This window comes from Cebus imitator, unplaced genomic scaffold, assembly GCF_001604975.1.
Source record: "Cebus imitator isolate Cc_AM_T3 unplaced genomic scaffold, Cebus_imitator-1.0 Scaffold674, whole genome shotgun sequence".
Taxonomy (NCBI): Eukaryota; Metazoa; Chordata; class Mammalia; order Primates; family Cebidae; genus Cebus; species Cebus imitator.
Window position 1 is genome coordinate 342,006 of NW_016107989.1, and position 18,360 is coordinate 360,365.

An 18,360-nucleotide genomic window follows, 5' to 3' on the forward strand; every position below is an offset into this window, starting at 1 on the left:
TGTGTGTGTGTGTGTGTGTGTGTGAGTGTGTGAATTAGTGAAAGTCACTACCTATCCTATATCCACCCTTCTTAGTCATCAGTGACAAATCTCCAAAATCACAATCCTGAAATCCCAAAAGGTGTTTTGCCATCTTGACCTAACCGTACTCTTTCAACTAGCAAACCAAGTAGCTCCCAACGTCACAGTGCCTCTTATGGTATCAATCACACAAAATCAGACATAGGGGTCTCAGAGTTCCAATACTCCTGATCTCTCAGAAGCATCAAGCTTGTCCCTTGTACCTTCCCTGGGCAACCCAAGAGCAACATAAGCTATTTTTACAAAGTACTTTTACAGCCCCTTCTTAGACACAATGACAGAAGGAGCTGTTGGCTCTACTCTGCTCCATTCACACTCCCCTAACCTCTCCACAGGTACCTGCAGCTGCATGGCCACACTCTCGATTTCTTCTGAAATGATAGAGTAGAACATCCAAAAGTCTACACACGTCACCTGTGGGAGAAAGCACTGGAAGCTAAGACTCCTGATTTCTTTCATGAGGTACGTGTAAGAAATGAAATGGCCTCTAGAAGGCCACCTGGACTACCAGTGCGTCAGTTTCCTCTTCTCTGCAGTGGTGGGTGTGGCTAAGAAGGGCGTCATGGAGTCTGGTAAGAACTCCTCCCATCTCCCCCTTCTGGACATGATCTGGTAACTTATTTTACAAAATCATACGCATGAAGTTTCAGTACATGTTTACTCGCCTGCTCTTCCAAGCAGATCGCTACTCCTGAGTCCCTACAGCATAGAGATGTTGGTACTCACATTGGGTTGGCACTAATGATTGTCTGCCTCAAAAATTCTATTTGAGAGAGAAGCTATGAGTGAGAATATTTTCATTTCAGTAAACTTAGCTAGCATAATTTTGTAGGCAGCGGCACCGCAGCCTGCATCCTGTTAGGCCAGGCCAGTCCACACTGGTAATTACTGTGCTGAATTAAAGAAGCCCTTGGCTACCTGCCTCGTGCATGCAACAAGTTCCTTTTTTATCCTGTTTATCTTCACAGTCATCTATTTGTGTCAAGAAAGGAAACATATGAGCGTAGCATCTGCTACTAGAGTGACACAATTACCAAATACTTCTATAAGGGAAAAAAAAAATCCACAATAAATCCGGGTTAGTTGTCAGGTGTTTGAGAAGACAAAACATTAGTCTTTCAATCATGGTGTCTTGTTTAAGCTGAGCATATGGTGCTAAACAGCAGAGAAGCGCCAGCTCAGCCTGGTCGCTGACGGGCATAACGACCACAGAAATGTCACCTCCTCTAAACTGGCAGAGGAAAGCAGGTTTCTCTCCCCCCGGCCCAGCCTCTCCCTCCCTGTAATAAAGCAGGTACAAATTAAAGGGACTGCATCATTGCTGACTTTGTTCCAAGTGTTCGGACACAAGTACATCCAATGGCAGGTACGGGAGAGTCCTTTAGTTTTCCCACTGTCTAATTTAGCAGAGATGCAAGCTAAATAAATGCAAGCCAAAACAAAAGTCATAATTCAAGGCAATTCATTATTGGTTATTTTCCCACTACTATTGCAAACTATGCAAGCTGTATGTCTAATTTGGGAAAATCCCTTCCTTTTTCCACAATAAAACATAGACAACTTACAGGTGACCCTGTCCATACTGCAACTGTTACTTGTTTGGCTTTTTTTCTAGATACCATCAACAGGCCTATGGGATGTTTTCCTAAATGTGTCTTACTTTCATGATTTAGTCTTTAGAACAGGGAGAGGGGCAGAGAGAGAGGAGAGGAGAGGAGAGAGTGAGGCAGGTGTTCGAGATTGAGACACCACATTACTCCCAAAGAGCAGTCACTGGCAAACTGCAGGGAAGACACTGAACTTGTTCCAGGGAAGCCCTGGAGTTCTCTACCTCCTGCCACTACTTCAAACCTGGCGGACCGCGCGCCCGGCTTCACTTCTGCTGGAGCCCGGCTGCGGCCCCGCGCCCCCGCCACGCGCCCGGGGGAGCCGCGCCAGGTGGCAGCGAGCCTTTACCTGCCAGGCTGCCCGGCCTCTGAAGGGTGGCCGTGGCATACAGCTCCTGCGAGTGCTTGCTGTACTGCTCGGACGCGTGGACCAGGCGCTTGGTGGGCGACAGGGTGGCGTACGTGCCGATGGTGGAGCTCAGCTGGTGGATGGGCGAGGAGGAGATGGTGGACTGCACGGTGGGGGGCGAGGTCACGCGGATCGGGGACAGGCCGGCCGAGGACACGACGATGTTGATGGGCGAGCTGGTGCTGTAGGACTTGGCCAGGCGGCTGGGCGACTGCTTGGGCGAGGAGCCGCGCGGCGCGGCGTAGGTGGCGCCCTCGGGGGCCGAGCCGCCGCGCTGCAGCTTGGTGGGCGAGCCGCCCTGGGGCGCGGCCAGCGGGGAGCCCCCGCGCGGTGGCGCGGGCAGCGTGGAGCTGGAGTAGTAGAGCGCGGCGGAGGCGGGCGGCGCGTCGGGCAGGTGGAAGGCGCTGCCCAGGCTGGGCGCGAACGGCTCCCGCGGCGGCGGCGGCGGCGGCGGCGCGGGCTCGGGCCCCGCCAGGTGGCCGGCGCGGCTGGTCGTGCCCTGTGCCCGGGAGAGGAGAGAACACGCGCACTTAGCGAGGGAGAAGAACCCGGCCCACCCTGCCCAGCCCGGCCCGAGCGCAGGGAGACACCCGGGACACCGCGGGCGCCCGGCAGCTTGGCGAGCCCAGCTGCGCTCGGGGCGGGACGCGAACCTGTGCCCCGGCCTCTCCTGGGGCGGGTTTCTGGTCCCAACTCTGGCACAGGCCAGCTGACTACTGGAAGGAAGTCACGTTTGACAAAAGAGACCTGTGTTCGCTTACATGTCGAAGTTATTTCGGGAATAGCAGAAGCATCGCATTAGTCACGTACAGATTTTAAAAGGCCCCCGACAGGGTAATCATGATCTCCCTGGACGCGATCAAGATCTGTTAGTTTTAATGAGAAATTCGAGCAGTAAATCTTCTTCGGTCCCCACTTCCCACCCTTGCCTCAGGTCATTTCATTGGATACACTTTCTGCCTCCGAAAATAGTCCAGTTTCATACTTATCTGGAGAACATCAAGAATAAACATACTTCTTACAGTTTATTCTGCCGCTATTGCCGCGTGGATTCTTCTTTTTGGACAAAGAAAAGTTAAACGGAGGGAAAAATATTAAGTCAGAATGAATTCGCTTGGTCTTTTCAGCATTAAAAAAAAAAAATTCTAGAGGAATCAGAGCAATTGGAAATGAGAACACGAAAAAAAACCTCCCTTTTCTAGATTTTAACACTGAGCTCCCAATCTTTCAGCATCTTTCTCTCTCTCTCTAGCTCCCTTTAAGAGCCCCCTGCAGCTGTGTCTTCAAACTGAAAGCCAGTCGCCTCTCATTTATTTACAAGAACACAAAAGACAACAAGGGCTGGGGAGGAGCTGGAGAGACAGTTGGAGGGGAAAGCACTTTCCCTGAATCTGGTCCAGAGACAAATTTGCATTCCAGTGAAAACACTACATTGTCAACCACTTCTGGGCAGGAGGTCTCAGATCTTCCAGGCTTTCCCGGGGGAGCCTACCGGTGTGAAAATGGGGTAGAATTGTACACTTAGTTGGAGAGAAGCTGGGAAGGAGGGTTTTGAAATGAGGGGTGGGAGGTGAGTGGGGAGGAGGACTCAGGAGAGATGGAGGGAAGGGAGGAAGAGAAGACTGAACAGATGCTAGCCATTAAAAGTTTCAATTATGCCTCTCCACCCGTTTTGGAATAGCAAGTGGCAAATAATAGACTGGGCACTTACATCTGCACATACACAGCCATTCCAAATTTTAGCTGGGATGTCAAGTTCATGTGCAGAGCTGAGGGAGTTAATTGAGCAATATTGAAATCCTGTATTAGGAGGAGCCTGGCATAGGAGGTAGATAAAACACTTTGGTGAGAGACATTCTCTATGCAGTGTGTATGTATGTGTATGCATATGTATTTATGTATGGTGTATATATTTTAAATATTCTCAGATACACACAAACACACATGCAACCCATAAAGCAATTATTTTAACATTTAGAGTGAAAGTAAAATGTAAGCTCCATAAGTTTGTTCAGTGACGTGTCTCCAGCAACTAGAACAGGGTAGAGATACCAGGATTATTTGTGGAATGTTTCCTAGAGTTAGTCTCAAGGCTATGAGGGCCTTATGTGTGAAGGATGGGGGACGAACACTGCAGATGTGGGTGTGCTTACTCTGAACCCCAGAGAAATAGTCCAGCTTCATCCAGAGTCACTGAGGGGCAGCTTTGATGCAATTTTGCTTCTCTCCCAGTGGGCAGCTCTCAGCATGAAACGTATGTTAAATAGACTGGGCTTCTCAAATCTAGCTGTATATTACAATCTCCAGGGTAGCTTTTTTTTTTTTTTNAAAAAAAAAGAATCTCCATACTCATGGCTTAACATTGCTGTTTAATTCAGTATCCCTGAAGGTGAGACCCATCTATCAGGTGTTTTTGAAAAGCTCAGCAGGTGATTTCAACTTGCAACCAAACATGAGTCCCAGCTGCCCCTAGACCAGTGGTTTTCAAAGGGAGGCCCCTGTTCCTGCAGCTGCAGCATCAGTGTGGAACGTCTTTTCAGTATTAAAAAACATTCTAGATGAGTCAGAGAAATCAGAATCATACCCCACCTTAGCTCTGGGGGAGGGGCCGAGGGATCCGGATTTTAACAAGCACTCCCCCTGGTGATTACAGTGCTGGTCAAAGTTTGCCAACACTGCTCTAGAAGACACTTGGATTTGGAGGGTCTGGAGTGGGCCCCAGAGTCTGCATTTCTAACAATCTCCTAGAGCAGGCAGATGCTGCTGCTCTGAGAATTACTGCTAAGCTGCAGACATTTTTCTTCTGAAGCTCTACTGGGGTTCCCTATCAACTGGGGCCTGAGTAACACTCAGCCATGCAGAACACAGCTGGCAAGTGATGGAAAAGCGTCTGACAAAAATTTCTGAAAACCCTTCACACAGGAACAAAATGAGAAGAAAGAACCCTTTCTCTAAGGTCTCAGGAGCACTCTCTGCTCCCTGTTTACAACAAAACAAAACAATTTTGTTATATCTTGGATATGCCATATTAATAAAACAACCTTAGAGTACACTAATGATCCCATTAACAAACAGCATAATTTTAATAAGTATTAACTAAAGCATACAAATGTAAATGAGAATAATATTAAGTCATATTCATTAAATATCTAAATATTAGAACAACATGTATCCTGTGAAAATCCTAATACTTTTTACAAATATTTTCTTTTTCTTGTCACCTGTCAGCACATCTAGTGTCAGGAGTACTAAGTGCTCAATATGACTGTCTCCTACGTTTTCTAAATGGATCCCAAATCTGTAGAAGTTTCGAGAACTGCCACATGAGCTGCAGACATTTTGACAAGCTACAGCAACCAATTAGAAAGTCTTTTAGATAATACAGGATCTTGTGAAATTGTGCAAATCATTTTGGCATGAGAAAATAAAAATAAAAATAAAATGTTAGATACTGTTTAAGATAGTTAAGTGGTATTGTCCACTATGTACTAAAATGCAATTCCAAAAAGACCTCCTGAATCCATTTGTGTAAAAAGTCACCATCAACTAGAGAGTGTTCTCAGGAGCACCAGCTACACTGGTGAGTTACCAGCAGTGCTTTCTACACTGTAGAGAATGTTCTAAATCTGTACTGGTCAATATGGCACCACTGAACATATGGGCCAACTGACAGCTTGAAATGTGGCTAATCAGCTGAGGAACTTTAGTACACATGTCATTTTAATTAATTTAAACAGCCACATGCGACTAGTGGCCACCTTCTTGAACAGCACAGTTGTCTAATAAATAATCCAGGGGTGATATATTCCATTCCAATGGCTTATAGAGTAAAAATGCCCAAGAATGCTTTGGCTAAATAGAGAAATTTGTTTTGTAGCATCATTTGAATAAAAACAAAATTTGGGGAGCCTCTTTCTACTTTTGTGCTTACATTTTCTTCCATTACCTAATTTGATTTAGTAACTCTTAGCCAGTTAGGGATACCTGAGGCTGCCATTCAAGCCTGCTGCACAATCATAGGATAGTTTATTACTACCCATCATTTCATTAGAAATAGTAGAAACACATTTCAAAACATATAGAATTGTACTCACTTTAGTGTCAGAAAGTTCAATTCTACCTTAAAAGTATGTTAGCACTCTAAAACTGCAAATCTAATTTTAAAAAGTTAGAATTCAAGTAAAGTTTCTTTTTTTTGTGTGTGTGTAAACTTAAGACTACTACACACTGCTTCTCTGGGGATATTTGGAAATGTGTGTGTGCATGCAAGGACGGCTGAAATATTTTTTTTATTGATGTGTGGCTCTGAAAATAAAAAATGATATAACAAAGTTAGAAATACTTGGAATAGATTAAGCCCTAACCTTGGTCACCAATCTAGGCTGTTGGCAGAGACAATTCTTGACTCGGTCTTCATTCTCAGCCGTTTGGATCAGTCTCAGCCCAGAGGGATACTTTGTCTTTCCCACCCCTTCAAAATAAGAAACCCATCTATGAGAAATGAATAAGGAAGCAGGATGTTCACAGATAAGCAACTCCATCAAGGAGATGTTCTGACTAAATAGTTTTAACGGGCAGAGTATGGCGCACCTTCAATATAGTTCAGTTCCTGCTTCCCTGATGGAAAATTTTCAAGAAAAATATGGAACACTAACTCATCAAAGCTATTACAAATTGTTTCATCTGTATACATATGTTTCAGATGAGTCAGGTTTAGGATATATTCAAGGTCACACTTTTTACATTATATTGTATATGTGTATATACTTAGTGGTATATTGAGTCCTCTTGTGTAATTGTAGATGCATTTATACCTATTCTATAGAACTGCTTAAGGGGAGGATGTATTTACGAAGTGTAGTAGAAAAAATATTGAAATGGGAAGTTAGGGAATACGTACATTATTCTAACAGCCATTGATTAACAGTACTCCAGTTCGATGCAGTAATTTACTCGCTGACTCAATAAACCATTAAAAGCGCCTACTACAGGCTGGGCATCCCTACTCTGAAAATCCAAAATCTGAAATCCAAAAATCCAAAACATTTTGAGCACTGATGTGAATGTCACAGTAGAAAATTCTACACCTTTGCTTTCTGTGGGTTTAAGGTAATATAAACTTTGTTTCATCTATATTATTTAAAATGTTGTATAAACTTACCTTCAGGCAGTAAGATATATATGAAATACAAATGAATTTTGTCTTTAGACTTGGGGGGGGTTCATCCCCAATATATCTTATTATGTATATGCAAGTATTCTAAAATCTTCCCCCAAAAACCTGAAATCCAAAACACTGCTGGTCCCCTGCATTTAAACAGGGATGCTTGACCTGTCTGTGCCACGTACAAATAAGGAGTTTGTTTTTGAAGAGTTCTCAATACTTCCCTTATATGGAGTATTTTACTTTGATGTGATTTTGGAGATCTATCAGTATATTTTTGTTTGTGCAGAATACTATGTAGCTCACAATTATGACATTGTTCTTGGGGAAGTAGGAGCCCCTGAGAATATGGCACTCTTCAACAAGAGAGTGGCACTGGTCTCAGTGCTGAGCACATTTGCTTCCAGATTCTTTCACGCTGAATCTTCTATGAAGGGGGTAGGAATGGCAGAGGAGTCATAAGGGGGCAATTCTCAGAGCTTGAAAATTTATCTAATCCTCATTCTTTGGGGATCTAGCAGTGCAAACAAAACAAAACAAATCCCCCCAAGGCTTCTATCCAGTTAACAAGAGACTTGACAGCCTGTAATCTCTGAGGAATCTTGACTTCCAATCATGAGTAAGCCCTGTCACTGAGCAAAAGCACATTTTATAAGCAGGCCCATGATTTATGAGCAGTCCTGTGAAGATGCATTTAGACCTGCCAAATTTCCCTAAATTGTCAGCAAGGCCCCCAGTTCTGGGACAGGAGGCATATTTGCCCAGGATGCTGGGCAGCCAGGCCAACAATGTCAGGAATGGAGAGCTGGAGCCCCTGTTTTGTGGCTTCCCTGAGTCCAGCTTAATGGGATCAGCAGTCTGCACCCGCACCCACTGTATTCATCTCTTTCCATTTTCCTGGGATTACAACCAGACTGGCAAATCTAGTTACTAATGATGCCTTCCTTTCCTGGATAATGTTGGTCGGTGGCACCTAAGGTCACCGCAGGGAGCAGTACCCGCGTGCAAGCACAGGGTTATGACAGGTGCATCTGGGGAGCACATTCAAAGGAAGCCACAGGCCACGGGGCCAGGGCCACAGAGGAGTCAAAAACACATGAATGTGGCCACAGACTGGGGGAGGAAGAAATTGGAGCTCATGTGTGAGGAAGCTGTCTCAATGCAGAGCGGTTTAAGTTGTGATACGGCCACGAGAAAGTAAAAGCAATGACAAAATGTACTCCTTCCATGTTAAGAAAGGCTGGATCAATCCTGCATAATAAAAAACAGGGCATGGCTGAAAGATGACATCTTCAAAGAAGTCATCTTTCTACTGAGAGCACTCTGGTAGTGTAACTGGGTCATACCAGCTCTGTGCTGCTGATTAACTGTTTTGAGAAATTCCTGCACTTTCCCAGTGTAACTTTGTCTAGAGCTTTGGGCTTGTGCACAAAGACAGTCAAGGCCATTTACTCTCACAGCTTTGAAACATGAAGAAATCACCAACTCCAAAATGCAAACAACTGTATTTAGTACTGTAGGAAATGCTCCCAAAATATAGTGCAATTAGAACAAAGTTATATCCCCAAGTAACTTGTGCGCCTTGCACTTACTCTCTGGAATGTAATGAATTTGCCTGAGCATGCCCACCCCTGCTCACAAAATGCTGAAAAATTTTCTTTTCAAACCGTCTTCCAAAAAGGAACACCATTCTTTAATTCCAAAGGAAGAAAGTCTTGGGACTGTGATAAAAGTTTGATTTTGGAAATAGCTAAATGAAATCATCCAGGACCTTGTTTAATGATTCTCTTGAGGGGTGCTGGTTTTGCTAAAAGCTTTTGGTAAAAGCTAATATGTGACATAAGCCCCTATGTGCAGTTTATACATCTTCCCTGAAGTCATCACCACTGTGATCACTACTGTTGGTAAGGAAGGAAGGGCTGTGTTTGATCACTACTGTTGGTGGTGATGTCCCACAGATGCTGAAAGGTGGCGTCCAGAACAACCCGAACTTAAGTAACTGAAAAACGAAGGTACTTGGAAGAAAGTCCTTTCCTCAGATGGGAACATCCCAGTCAAGAGACCTATAAAAGCAACGATATCCCTGGAAACAATAAGAGAAACCACCCTCACTGATTTCTCTCTGCCCAAAGGCCTCAAAATTCTGAGAGTGGGGGAGAGAAAGAGCAAGAGAGAAAGCAAGAGAGAGAAATTTTGCAAACGATTTTATCTCTGCCGCTGCAGTTAGGAGGAGGTGGCAATGGATTCACTTCCTCAGGTCTCTAAGTCAGAAGGGCACACATGGTGATGTTGATTTTTGGATTCTTGGGTACTGATTTTTCCAACACTTTGACCCCTCTTTAATGAAAGTTGATTAGGATCATTATCAGTAAATGCTCTGAAAAGCATTTCATATGTTCATATGGCCATTTCTGTGGTCTACCAGTGGAAGGAAAATAGAGAAAAAAGAAATAAAACAACAACATAAGTATCCTATGAATTTATCTTGAAGAATAGGTAATGAGAGATTTTTTGATGGCAACTCTTTCTTAAAACCTACATGAGCACTGGCAAAATATGCTACACAGAACTTTATTTCAGCAAAAGGCTCATTTAATATAACCGTAATAGCCCAAATATATGCTTGGAAGAGAAAATGTTATATCAAAACACACACACACCATCCCTGCAATGAGAAAGCTTTCCATTATTGAAGCCAAACTAAATACACTTATCCTGGAAAGAGAAAATAGAGAGAAAAGACTTTAAAGCAAAGCAAGGAATGGGGATTCACAATAGATAGTCATCCTAAAACCATCTTAGAAACAAATACTGTGCCACTTGTCTGCAAATATGCCAAGGGAAATATGTGAAACAATATGAATTCTCTTCTAAATGTTGCATAATGTATATATTTACATTTTAAAAATCTCTGCAATTTTTATGTTTTCCAAAATTATTGGTGACTTTTCTCTGCAAGTTTTACCTACCAAGAACTTCTTTCCTAATTAAGCAGACAGGAATGAAGTAATATTGGCTGCCTTTACCACCTTTTTTTTTTTTTTTTTTTTTTGAGATGGAGTCTTGCTCTGTCACCCAGGCTGGAGTGCAGTGGCGTGATCTTGGCTCACTGCAACCTCCACCTCCCGGGTTCAATTGATTCTCCTGCCTCAGCCTCCTGAGTAGCTGGGATTACAGACACATGCCACCACATTCAGCTAATTTTTTGTATTTTTAGTAGAGGTGGGCTTTCCCTGTGTTAGCCAGGATGGTCTCAAACTCCTGACCACGTGATCCACCTGCCTCGGCCTCCCAAGGTGCTGAGATTATAGGCGTGCTCCACTGTGCCCAGCCAACCACCCTTTTTATTCAACACTCAGGACATAGGTGTTTACAGGGAACCTTATTCTGCCTTCAACTTCCCCACCCCCTTGGCCTTCACATCCACCTGACATGAGTGTGCACCAATAAGCAATGTTCTAAACACAATGAACACATTTCCCTCTGAAAGAAGTGAGCAGATGGTGTATTTATGATTATGATATAGCATTAATGAGGACTTTTAAGACATAAAAGTCAGCACAACATTAAATAGATAAGCCAGATCGAAAAGAAAAGGAAATTTTGTTTCTCAAAGTGTATCGCTTTTCTAGAATACCTACCACTGTTCAGTTTTATTTTAGAGAACTATCATCATACAATTCTTAATTTCTTACACCAAGTAGGTCATTTCCCTAAGATTGCAATTGTGGGCACTGTTCAATTCTACCAGAGAATATGCGAAGATTTTTAAGTCTTTAGGCTCGTGTACTCCTTTGCCAGCGCTCTGTCTACAGATGTGTATTTTCATATTTCTTGCGTAGTTTCTTTTTTTTTTTTTTTGTTTGAGGGACAAAATGCTTGGTGAGACATTTTATGTTTGGACATGGGCAAAACCAACATATTTAGAGTTGGTTTTTGGATCATCTTTTCCAGAAGCTTTATATTTAGCATTTCATATAATCCAATGGAAATTTTATGTAAGTGGAAGCAGAAAAAACCTGGAGGAAAGCCAATCTCTTTATCTTCTAACTCATCCACAAACCTGTATAGAATAATTATAAAACATCAGGCTGGCATTGGCAGAACTTGATGGATATCTGGTAAACCCTGGGTCAATTATGAGGGAAAGGGAGATAAGTCTTGCACTGTTCTCACTCTTGCAGCAGGGCAATCTAATAGGAAGAGACAGACTTAGGTGCAACTAACTGTAGGATATCACTTACTATATGACAGATGATGCTCGTAACACATAAGGTAGGTCATGTTGTTCCTCTGCTTGAAATTTTCTCCTGGCTCCTTACTTCACTCCCTGTAAAAGACGGGATCCTACCAATGACCCAGCTGGTTTCCCATCACCTCACAACTTCCGCAGCCCACTGTAGCCACCCTGGCATCCTTGCTGCTCCATCAGCATATGGGCTGCCCCATCCAGGGGCCACTGCATTTACTGTGCAGAGGGAGCCATATAGCTTCCTTCCTCTTCTCCATGTATTTGCCCAAAAGTCTCCTCGAGGTCCCATTCATGCTGCACTCCCCCGTGCACTTTGGATCTTGCTTACCCTATTCTGTATCCATTTCCTTCCCATAGAAACCATCACTTCCTGCTGTACTGTGCAATTTACTCATTTGCTGTGTTGGTTTTCTGCGTTTCCATCCCTGCTGCTACAACAGAAGTTCCTTAAGGACTGGGATCATGTCTCTCTTCTTCACTTCTCCATCCCAAGCATAAAGGCTCATGGCATCAATTGGCACATGATAAACATCTTGAATGCATCACAACCTAGACACACCAAGATGAAGGTTGACCTGGAGGAAGCAGGGGCTGTGGAGGAGAGACCTATACAACTTGTTTAGAGGCTGGGGCAGGAACTGGCAGCACAGCTGAGCAGAGTCCTGGCAGTGTGGAAAGGATATCTATAAATCTGCTCAGGTCACTTTCTAGAATGGCATTGGGATCTGATAAGAAGGATAGTCCACTTTCTGTCCTCTGGACCAGCTCCATGAACTCATCCTAAGTCTCAGAAGAATGATTTTTAAGGATTTTAGTTGGAGTAGCATCAGAGAACAAATATTTTGGCAATTTGAGTGACTTACAGTTTGACTTTTGGGCTGATAAGTTGGGGAATGCAGGTTACACACATATAATCAGGGCCTGTGGTAAATCCCGGTGATGATCACTGAATAAGTATTTATTATGCTCAATACATATTTTTAAATACTGAAATTAGAATCTCTGAGCATTTATAATACTCCTTTGAAACTGCATTTAAATTTATGAACCAGATTAAAAAAATCATTGCTTTACTTTAGAATTACAGTTTTTTAGACAAAAAAATAGAAGATTTTTGTATTGATTGATTACTGACCATACTTGCTTGGCCTGACATCATTAGCCAGAATTTGAATTGCATTAGCCCTCATAGCAATTTATGATTACAGGATATTCTAAAAATTAACCTAGCCTTGAAGGAATAAGATTTAACACAGATAAGACTTTTGAAAAGAAGGAATCACACACTTTGAAAAACCATTGAAATAGAAGGATGTGAACAATAGTGTTATTATTGGAATGGAATGCGGCCTCCCTTCTCTCAAGGGTTATGGCACTAAAAGCAGAGTGAAAATGCTGGCTTATTTGTTGAACGTTTCTCTGACATTACATTGAAGCCACAGGCCCTACAGAATATTCAATAAGCATGGCTTTCATACTTCAGCACACGGCTGAAGTAAATCATGGTACCAGTATCTACCACTGAGCTAAATAAATGAGAGTTCAGATATTCCACAATGGCTTCCCTTCTGTTAGCAGAGCAAATTAGAACATTTCAAGTTCTGGTTTGAATATTCAGACCTGTGCATCCTACCCACTACCAGGTAAGTGAGTCTACCAGTAACCTTTCCCCAAGCTTAAGTTGTATCTTTGAACATTGACATTTATCGATGTCTTCGAAACTATAACTCTGATGACTTCAAATATAGAGCTTTGATGATTTTATAACTTAGTAACCCTTTCTGATTAAACTTTAAAGCAAAGTGGAATATGGGTGGAGGGACAGGCCCTTCATCTCAGTGAAATGTTTGATCAGTTCCTCTTACCCATATCCCTATCATTCAGCATTGTGAGAAGGCAAAACTCGCAAAGCCACTGATGAACAAGGATGTTGCTGGAAGAAGGTAATTGCATTTTCAAAATGGTTTCTGGCATAATCATTTAATTTTAGTAGTGGAAATCCAAATAAACTTTCAGTTCCTGCTTCAATAATGTTAATGTCACATAAATGGGCACACAGTAGTGCCCATAACATACCAGGCTGTTTTAACCCTCTTTGCCTCTCACCTCTGCATTCATTTCTTGGGGACATGTGGCCTGCCAGGCACTACTGATATGAAGATGAAAAAAGTCCTGCCCTCAAGTAGCTTTCAGTTTAGTTAGAGTGATGCATGGATGGATAACATCAATACATTGGTGAAAGAGACGGGCTCAGGGGTTACAGAGCCAGTGGTGCGTAGTGAACATTTCAGAACATTCAGTAAGTGCATAAGGGCTGAAACTAACTTTGTCAGCTGAAAACGTGGTGTGGGGCTCGCAGCTCTTCATTCCAGAAACAAAAGCACAGAGGTTAAAAGGGCTCATGTTGCTGAAAATAAGCTTAAAACAAGACAGCCTTCCAATAAATTAACTCTGGTGGGATGATCCAATATGTCTTGTATCTCAAAATTATAAAAGCCAAAATATGTGCGTGCTCTCTCTCCTCCCTTTATATATAATAACATTTACATCTTTCTTGAAAAAAAAAATCACTTCCAGATTGGTAGCTGCTTCTTTTTACAGAGTTGGTTTTAACTGCAGCTAATGTGTTTGTGCAGTGAAACTATACGATCAAGCATATGCCTTAAATAAACAATAGAAGGCACATTTAAAAATCAGGCCTCACAAAATGTCACTGTAGCTAAACTCATCACAATTATTTTCCAAACAGTTCTGTTTACCTGATTACACGCTTATAGTATGTTTCTTAATATTAAAATCAAAAACCCCAAAGAAAAATCCCATGCTTTTTTTAGGAGACAAAATACTCAGTATTTTTTCTGAGTACACTCACAAACTCAGAATGTGTGTCATATTTATATCACATATAGACCCAGAAAGAGTAACTAGACTCACACTGACATAGTCACACAGGGAAACATATACAAGACAGGTATAGCATGAACAACACACAGGTATTTCTAAAGGAAATGTTTAGAATTTAGCATGACTCCATAATCATGTTTTATTATTTCCTTCCTTCGTTCACAGCACCAAAGGGCATCTTCCCTCAAGTTGAGGGACACACCTATGAAAATGCGGGCTGGATCTCACATCCCCTGCATGCCCGTTCCCCACCTGTCCCCTTGGAGTCCACTGATACCACACAGCACTGGGTACCTACCTGGCTGAAGCTCTGGCCCGCAGCTCGGGCTTGTGTGCCTCGGGCCGGGAGCTGTGAAGGGGTGGTTTCCCCCAAGGCCAGGGTCTGGTTGCTATGGTAGCTGGCCGGATACTGGAAAGACCCTTCAGGTTTGGAATTGAGCTGAAGTGCACTCTGGGAGAGCAGGCTGGGCCCTGCATTGAAAGTCATTTAGAGCAGTCAGTGACAGTCTCAGTGAAGCAGAAATGACATGTATTATTTATTGAGAGTAGCCTAGAATTATCACATGCACATGATTCCAGCCATCCACGCTTAAAATTCTGAGAACTAAAATGACCATATAATTCGACTCCAGCTCTCAAATGAGGTTTTTTTTTTTTTGGTGCTGGTGGTTTAAAAGTTCTCAAAGGAGTGGATTTTTCAAATGATCTCATCCTGACCTACATAGAGACATTTCTTATGAGACAAATTAGTTAATCAAGTAGTTATTTTGGGATCAGACAATATCAGAAACATGAAATAATGTAAAAGTCTACTTTTTGGTACCTGTTAATTTTGCTAACATAATTATATTCCTACTTAATGATCGAGATGCTAAAACAATCAAAACCTTCCAATCACCAACAAATTCTATTGTATAAATAGTGATGTAATACCTCAGTGCCTGAAGGGTAGACAGTGTTTAAAATATTAATAGCTCTTTGTACAGTGTGGAATTAACTGTCGTCTCACATAATCTCCAATGACTAGTTACCTTCACCAACACAGCAATGCACAATAGGAGAACAAAGACAAGACACAGCATTTAATTGGTACCACGAATGTAGCTGATATTATAAGGGATGAAGAATCAGGTTCTAGTCTTATTTAATTATATGCTGCATATGAAATTCTGTTTTGTTTTCTTATATTCTATTTAGATGAGATCCTTGCAAACATTTTCCCATTTTTTTTTTTAAACACATTTTATTTGATAGAATTGAATACTCTCTTTGGGGATCAAGTAAGTATGGAGGAGCCTGAATGTGCTTGCTACTTTCCCATTGCGTGTGTTTAAGAGGGGACTCAGACAAGAAGAGTGTGTTAGTGGCAAGAACTTAGCAATACAAGTTTACCCCTGTCTCTTTGCACCATAGAACAAAGTCACCTTTCAATGGAGTGTAATAGTATACACACAGACTGCAGCATAATCATGAAATCATTCTAGATCCTCCTCTTTGGCTGTTTTAGACAATAGTATCCCTTCTCATAAGTATGACCAAATTTCAAGTTCCTTATTTTTTATTTTTAAGAATGTAACATGACTTTATATTTCAAATGAGACACTAGAGGTAACATGATGTGGATCACCTGTGCATAAAAATAATGAATCCTCTTTTAAGTAACATTGGTTCATAAAATCTTTGGCACTTAAAGCTCTCCATTCCCTCTAATTTTCTGATGGAAATTTGAAACAACATGAAGATAAATTTTCATCAATATGTCATATTGAATAATATGCCAATTAGCTAGTACAATTATTTTCGAATCTATGCAGTTTCTGGAAAAAAAGGTAAGCAAGGAAATAAAAGTGTTTTCATCCAGCCACAAGTTAATCATAAAGGGCATAACAAAAGGATGGTCACAATCCCTTTACTTTTTTTGTGTTTGATCGAGTCTTGCTCTGTCACCCAGGCTAGAGTGCAATGGCATAGTCTAGGCTCACTGCAGCCTCTGCCTCCAGGGTTCATGTGATTCTCCTGCCTCAGCCCCCCGAGTAGCTGGGACTATAGGCGTGCACCACCATGTCCAGCTAATTTTTGTATTTTTAGTAGAGACAGGGCTTCATCATGTTGGCCAGGCTGGTCTCAAACCCCTGACCTCGTGATCTGCCTGCCTCAGCATCCCAAAGTTCTAGGATTACAGGTGTGAGCCACCATGTCCAGCCTCTTTACTTTTAATTTAGGAAACCCAGTCCTGAGAAAACAGTATGTACCAGATGGTAAAGGTTCCAATAGCATGGAAAAAAAATCATTTATTCCATCCTGATCGTATTATAGGACTAATCACTGAATATAAGGAAGTCTCTGAGGGGAGATGCATTTAGAGTTTTATTCTGGGTGTCAGTAACATATTGTCTCCATTATGCTATGGAAGCTGCCAGGAGACTGTCAGTAAAGTGGAGGAGAAGAAGGTGGGCACTGGGAAGACAGTGACAACTGTGGCTAAGGGATTTACCCGTGGTCCCTCTGGAAGGTCACAGCGGAATGGTAGGAGTGAGCTATGGCAGAAAAGCAAAGGCCCTTTCGGTTGGGTGGTCGCCATGGTGGGCAGGCCAGGGGGCTACCCACAAAGCCTTTCTTAGCTCTTTCTTTTTTGTACAGTCTACCTGGGCACAATGGCTTGCACTGGCCACACTCCCCTCCCACCTTGAGATAGTAATGCATCTCAAGGGCAAGGAAGGCTAAAGCAGATACAATGACAGTGCACAGACGTTTGGAAATATCAACAGAATGATGTAAATAAAATAAACATAAAATCTTTAATTTCATGTAAGTCATTTGGCATTATCTTAAAACAGATAGTTGCATATCCTCATTATTTGTCCTTAAAAGAGATTGTGGGAATTGCTTTGATGAACTTTTTAAAGTATATAGTTAGCAAGTTAAAAAACTTTGTATATTCTGAATACACTCAAACGATCATCTCCAGAAACTTACAAATGCTGTCTGCACAGGATCTTCTAATGACAATGTAAAGTCCCTTTTCAAAAGAATTTCAATTAAAAATATGGTTTACTTGCTCCCAGAATATATATGATAGAATAATGAAATCTGTTCATCTTTAATAGAATTAGTTGTGTATTTGATCAGTACTCAGTGAAAACTAAAGATTTTCAGTCACATTATTCACACTTATCAAGCACTGAAACCTAGATGTACTCTGACAAAATAATTGCAACAATGAGCAATGTATCAGAATGTTACAACACTGACATATCACCTGGCAAAGACAGAACTGTCAGGACAATAGCCAAAACCATGCAGGCATTTTAGAATGATCCTTTTCCATTGCTCACTAGGTTTTAAGTCAGTGTCATTTAGGCATTCACATTTTAGAGAGCATAGACATATGAATATATGAAACAGGTTAAAATTTTAGGACAATTCTTAATTACTTTATAACGAAAGCACAATTTGCATGTAACTAACTTTCGATTAGCTTTGTTAATAGTACTGTGCATTGGGGCAGAAAATACAAATTTGCCGAGGATTTAAACAGCATTTATAGCTTTAGGCTTTAAATTATGATTTTTTTTTTGGCCAGAACTTTTGACTTTTTATCAAGCCTTCCTTAGGCTAGAGGTAAAACTAGGCTGCAGTCCTGAACCTATGGAATATATGAGCTGAAGGATGGGGAGTAATATGGGAAGAAATGGTAGAGGAAGAGAAAGAGACTGGGCCCAGGGAAACAAGATATTGTCTTTCATGAAATGATTTCCGGACGACATCTAAACTGTGAGCAGCAGTGGATCATCATGTCCTTCTTGGCCACAGAAAGCAGAAGCCATGCTCCAGGTGGCCTTCAAGACACTGACCTGGTCACAGTGGCTTCTTTGACCATTCTGTCCCTTCTCCATGATGGGTCAGTCTTCAGAACTGAGCCCAAGGGTTTTCTCAAAATGAA

The 18,360-nt window shown here is 42.0% G+C and overlaps 1 protein-coding gene across 1 annotated transcript in view; it reads right to left on the reverse strand.

Moving 5' to 3' along the window:
- LOC108295990 (catenin delta-2) overlaps positions 1-18,360 on the reverse strand; it is a 688,803-nt gene that overhangs the window by 329,567 nt on the left and 340,876 nt on the right. The window contains exons 5-6 of the mRNA XM_017518360.2: positions 14,716-14,888; positions 2,038-2,596 (exon numbers count right to left, since the gene is read on the reverse strand). Coding sequence (XP_017373849.2) covers positions 2,038-2,596; positions 14,716-14,888 — 732 coding nt within the window. The remainder of the gene's footprint in view (positions 1-2,037; positions 2,597-14,715; positions 14,889-18,360) is intronic.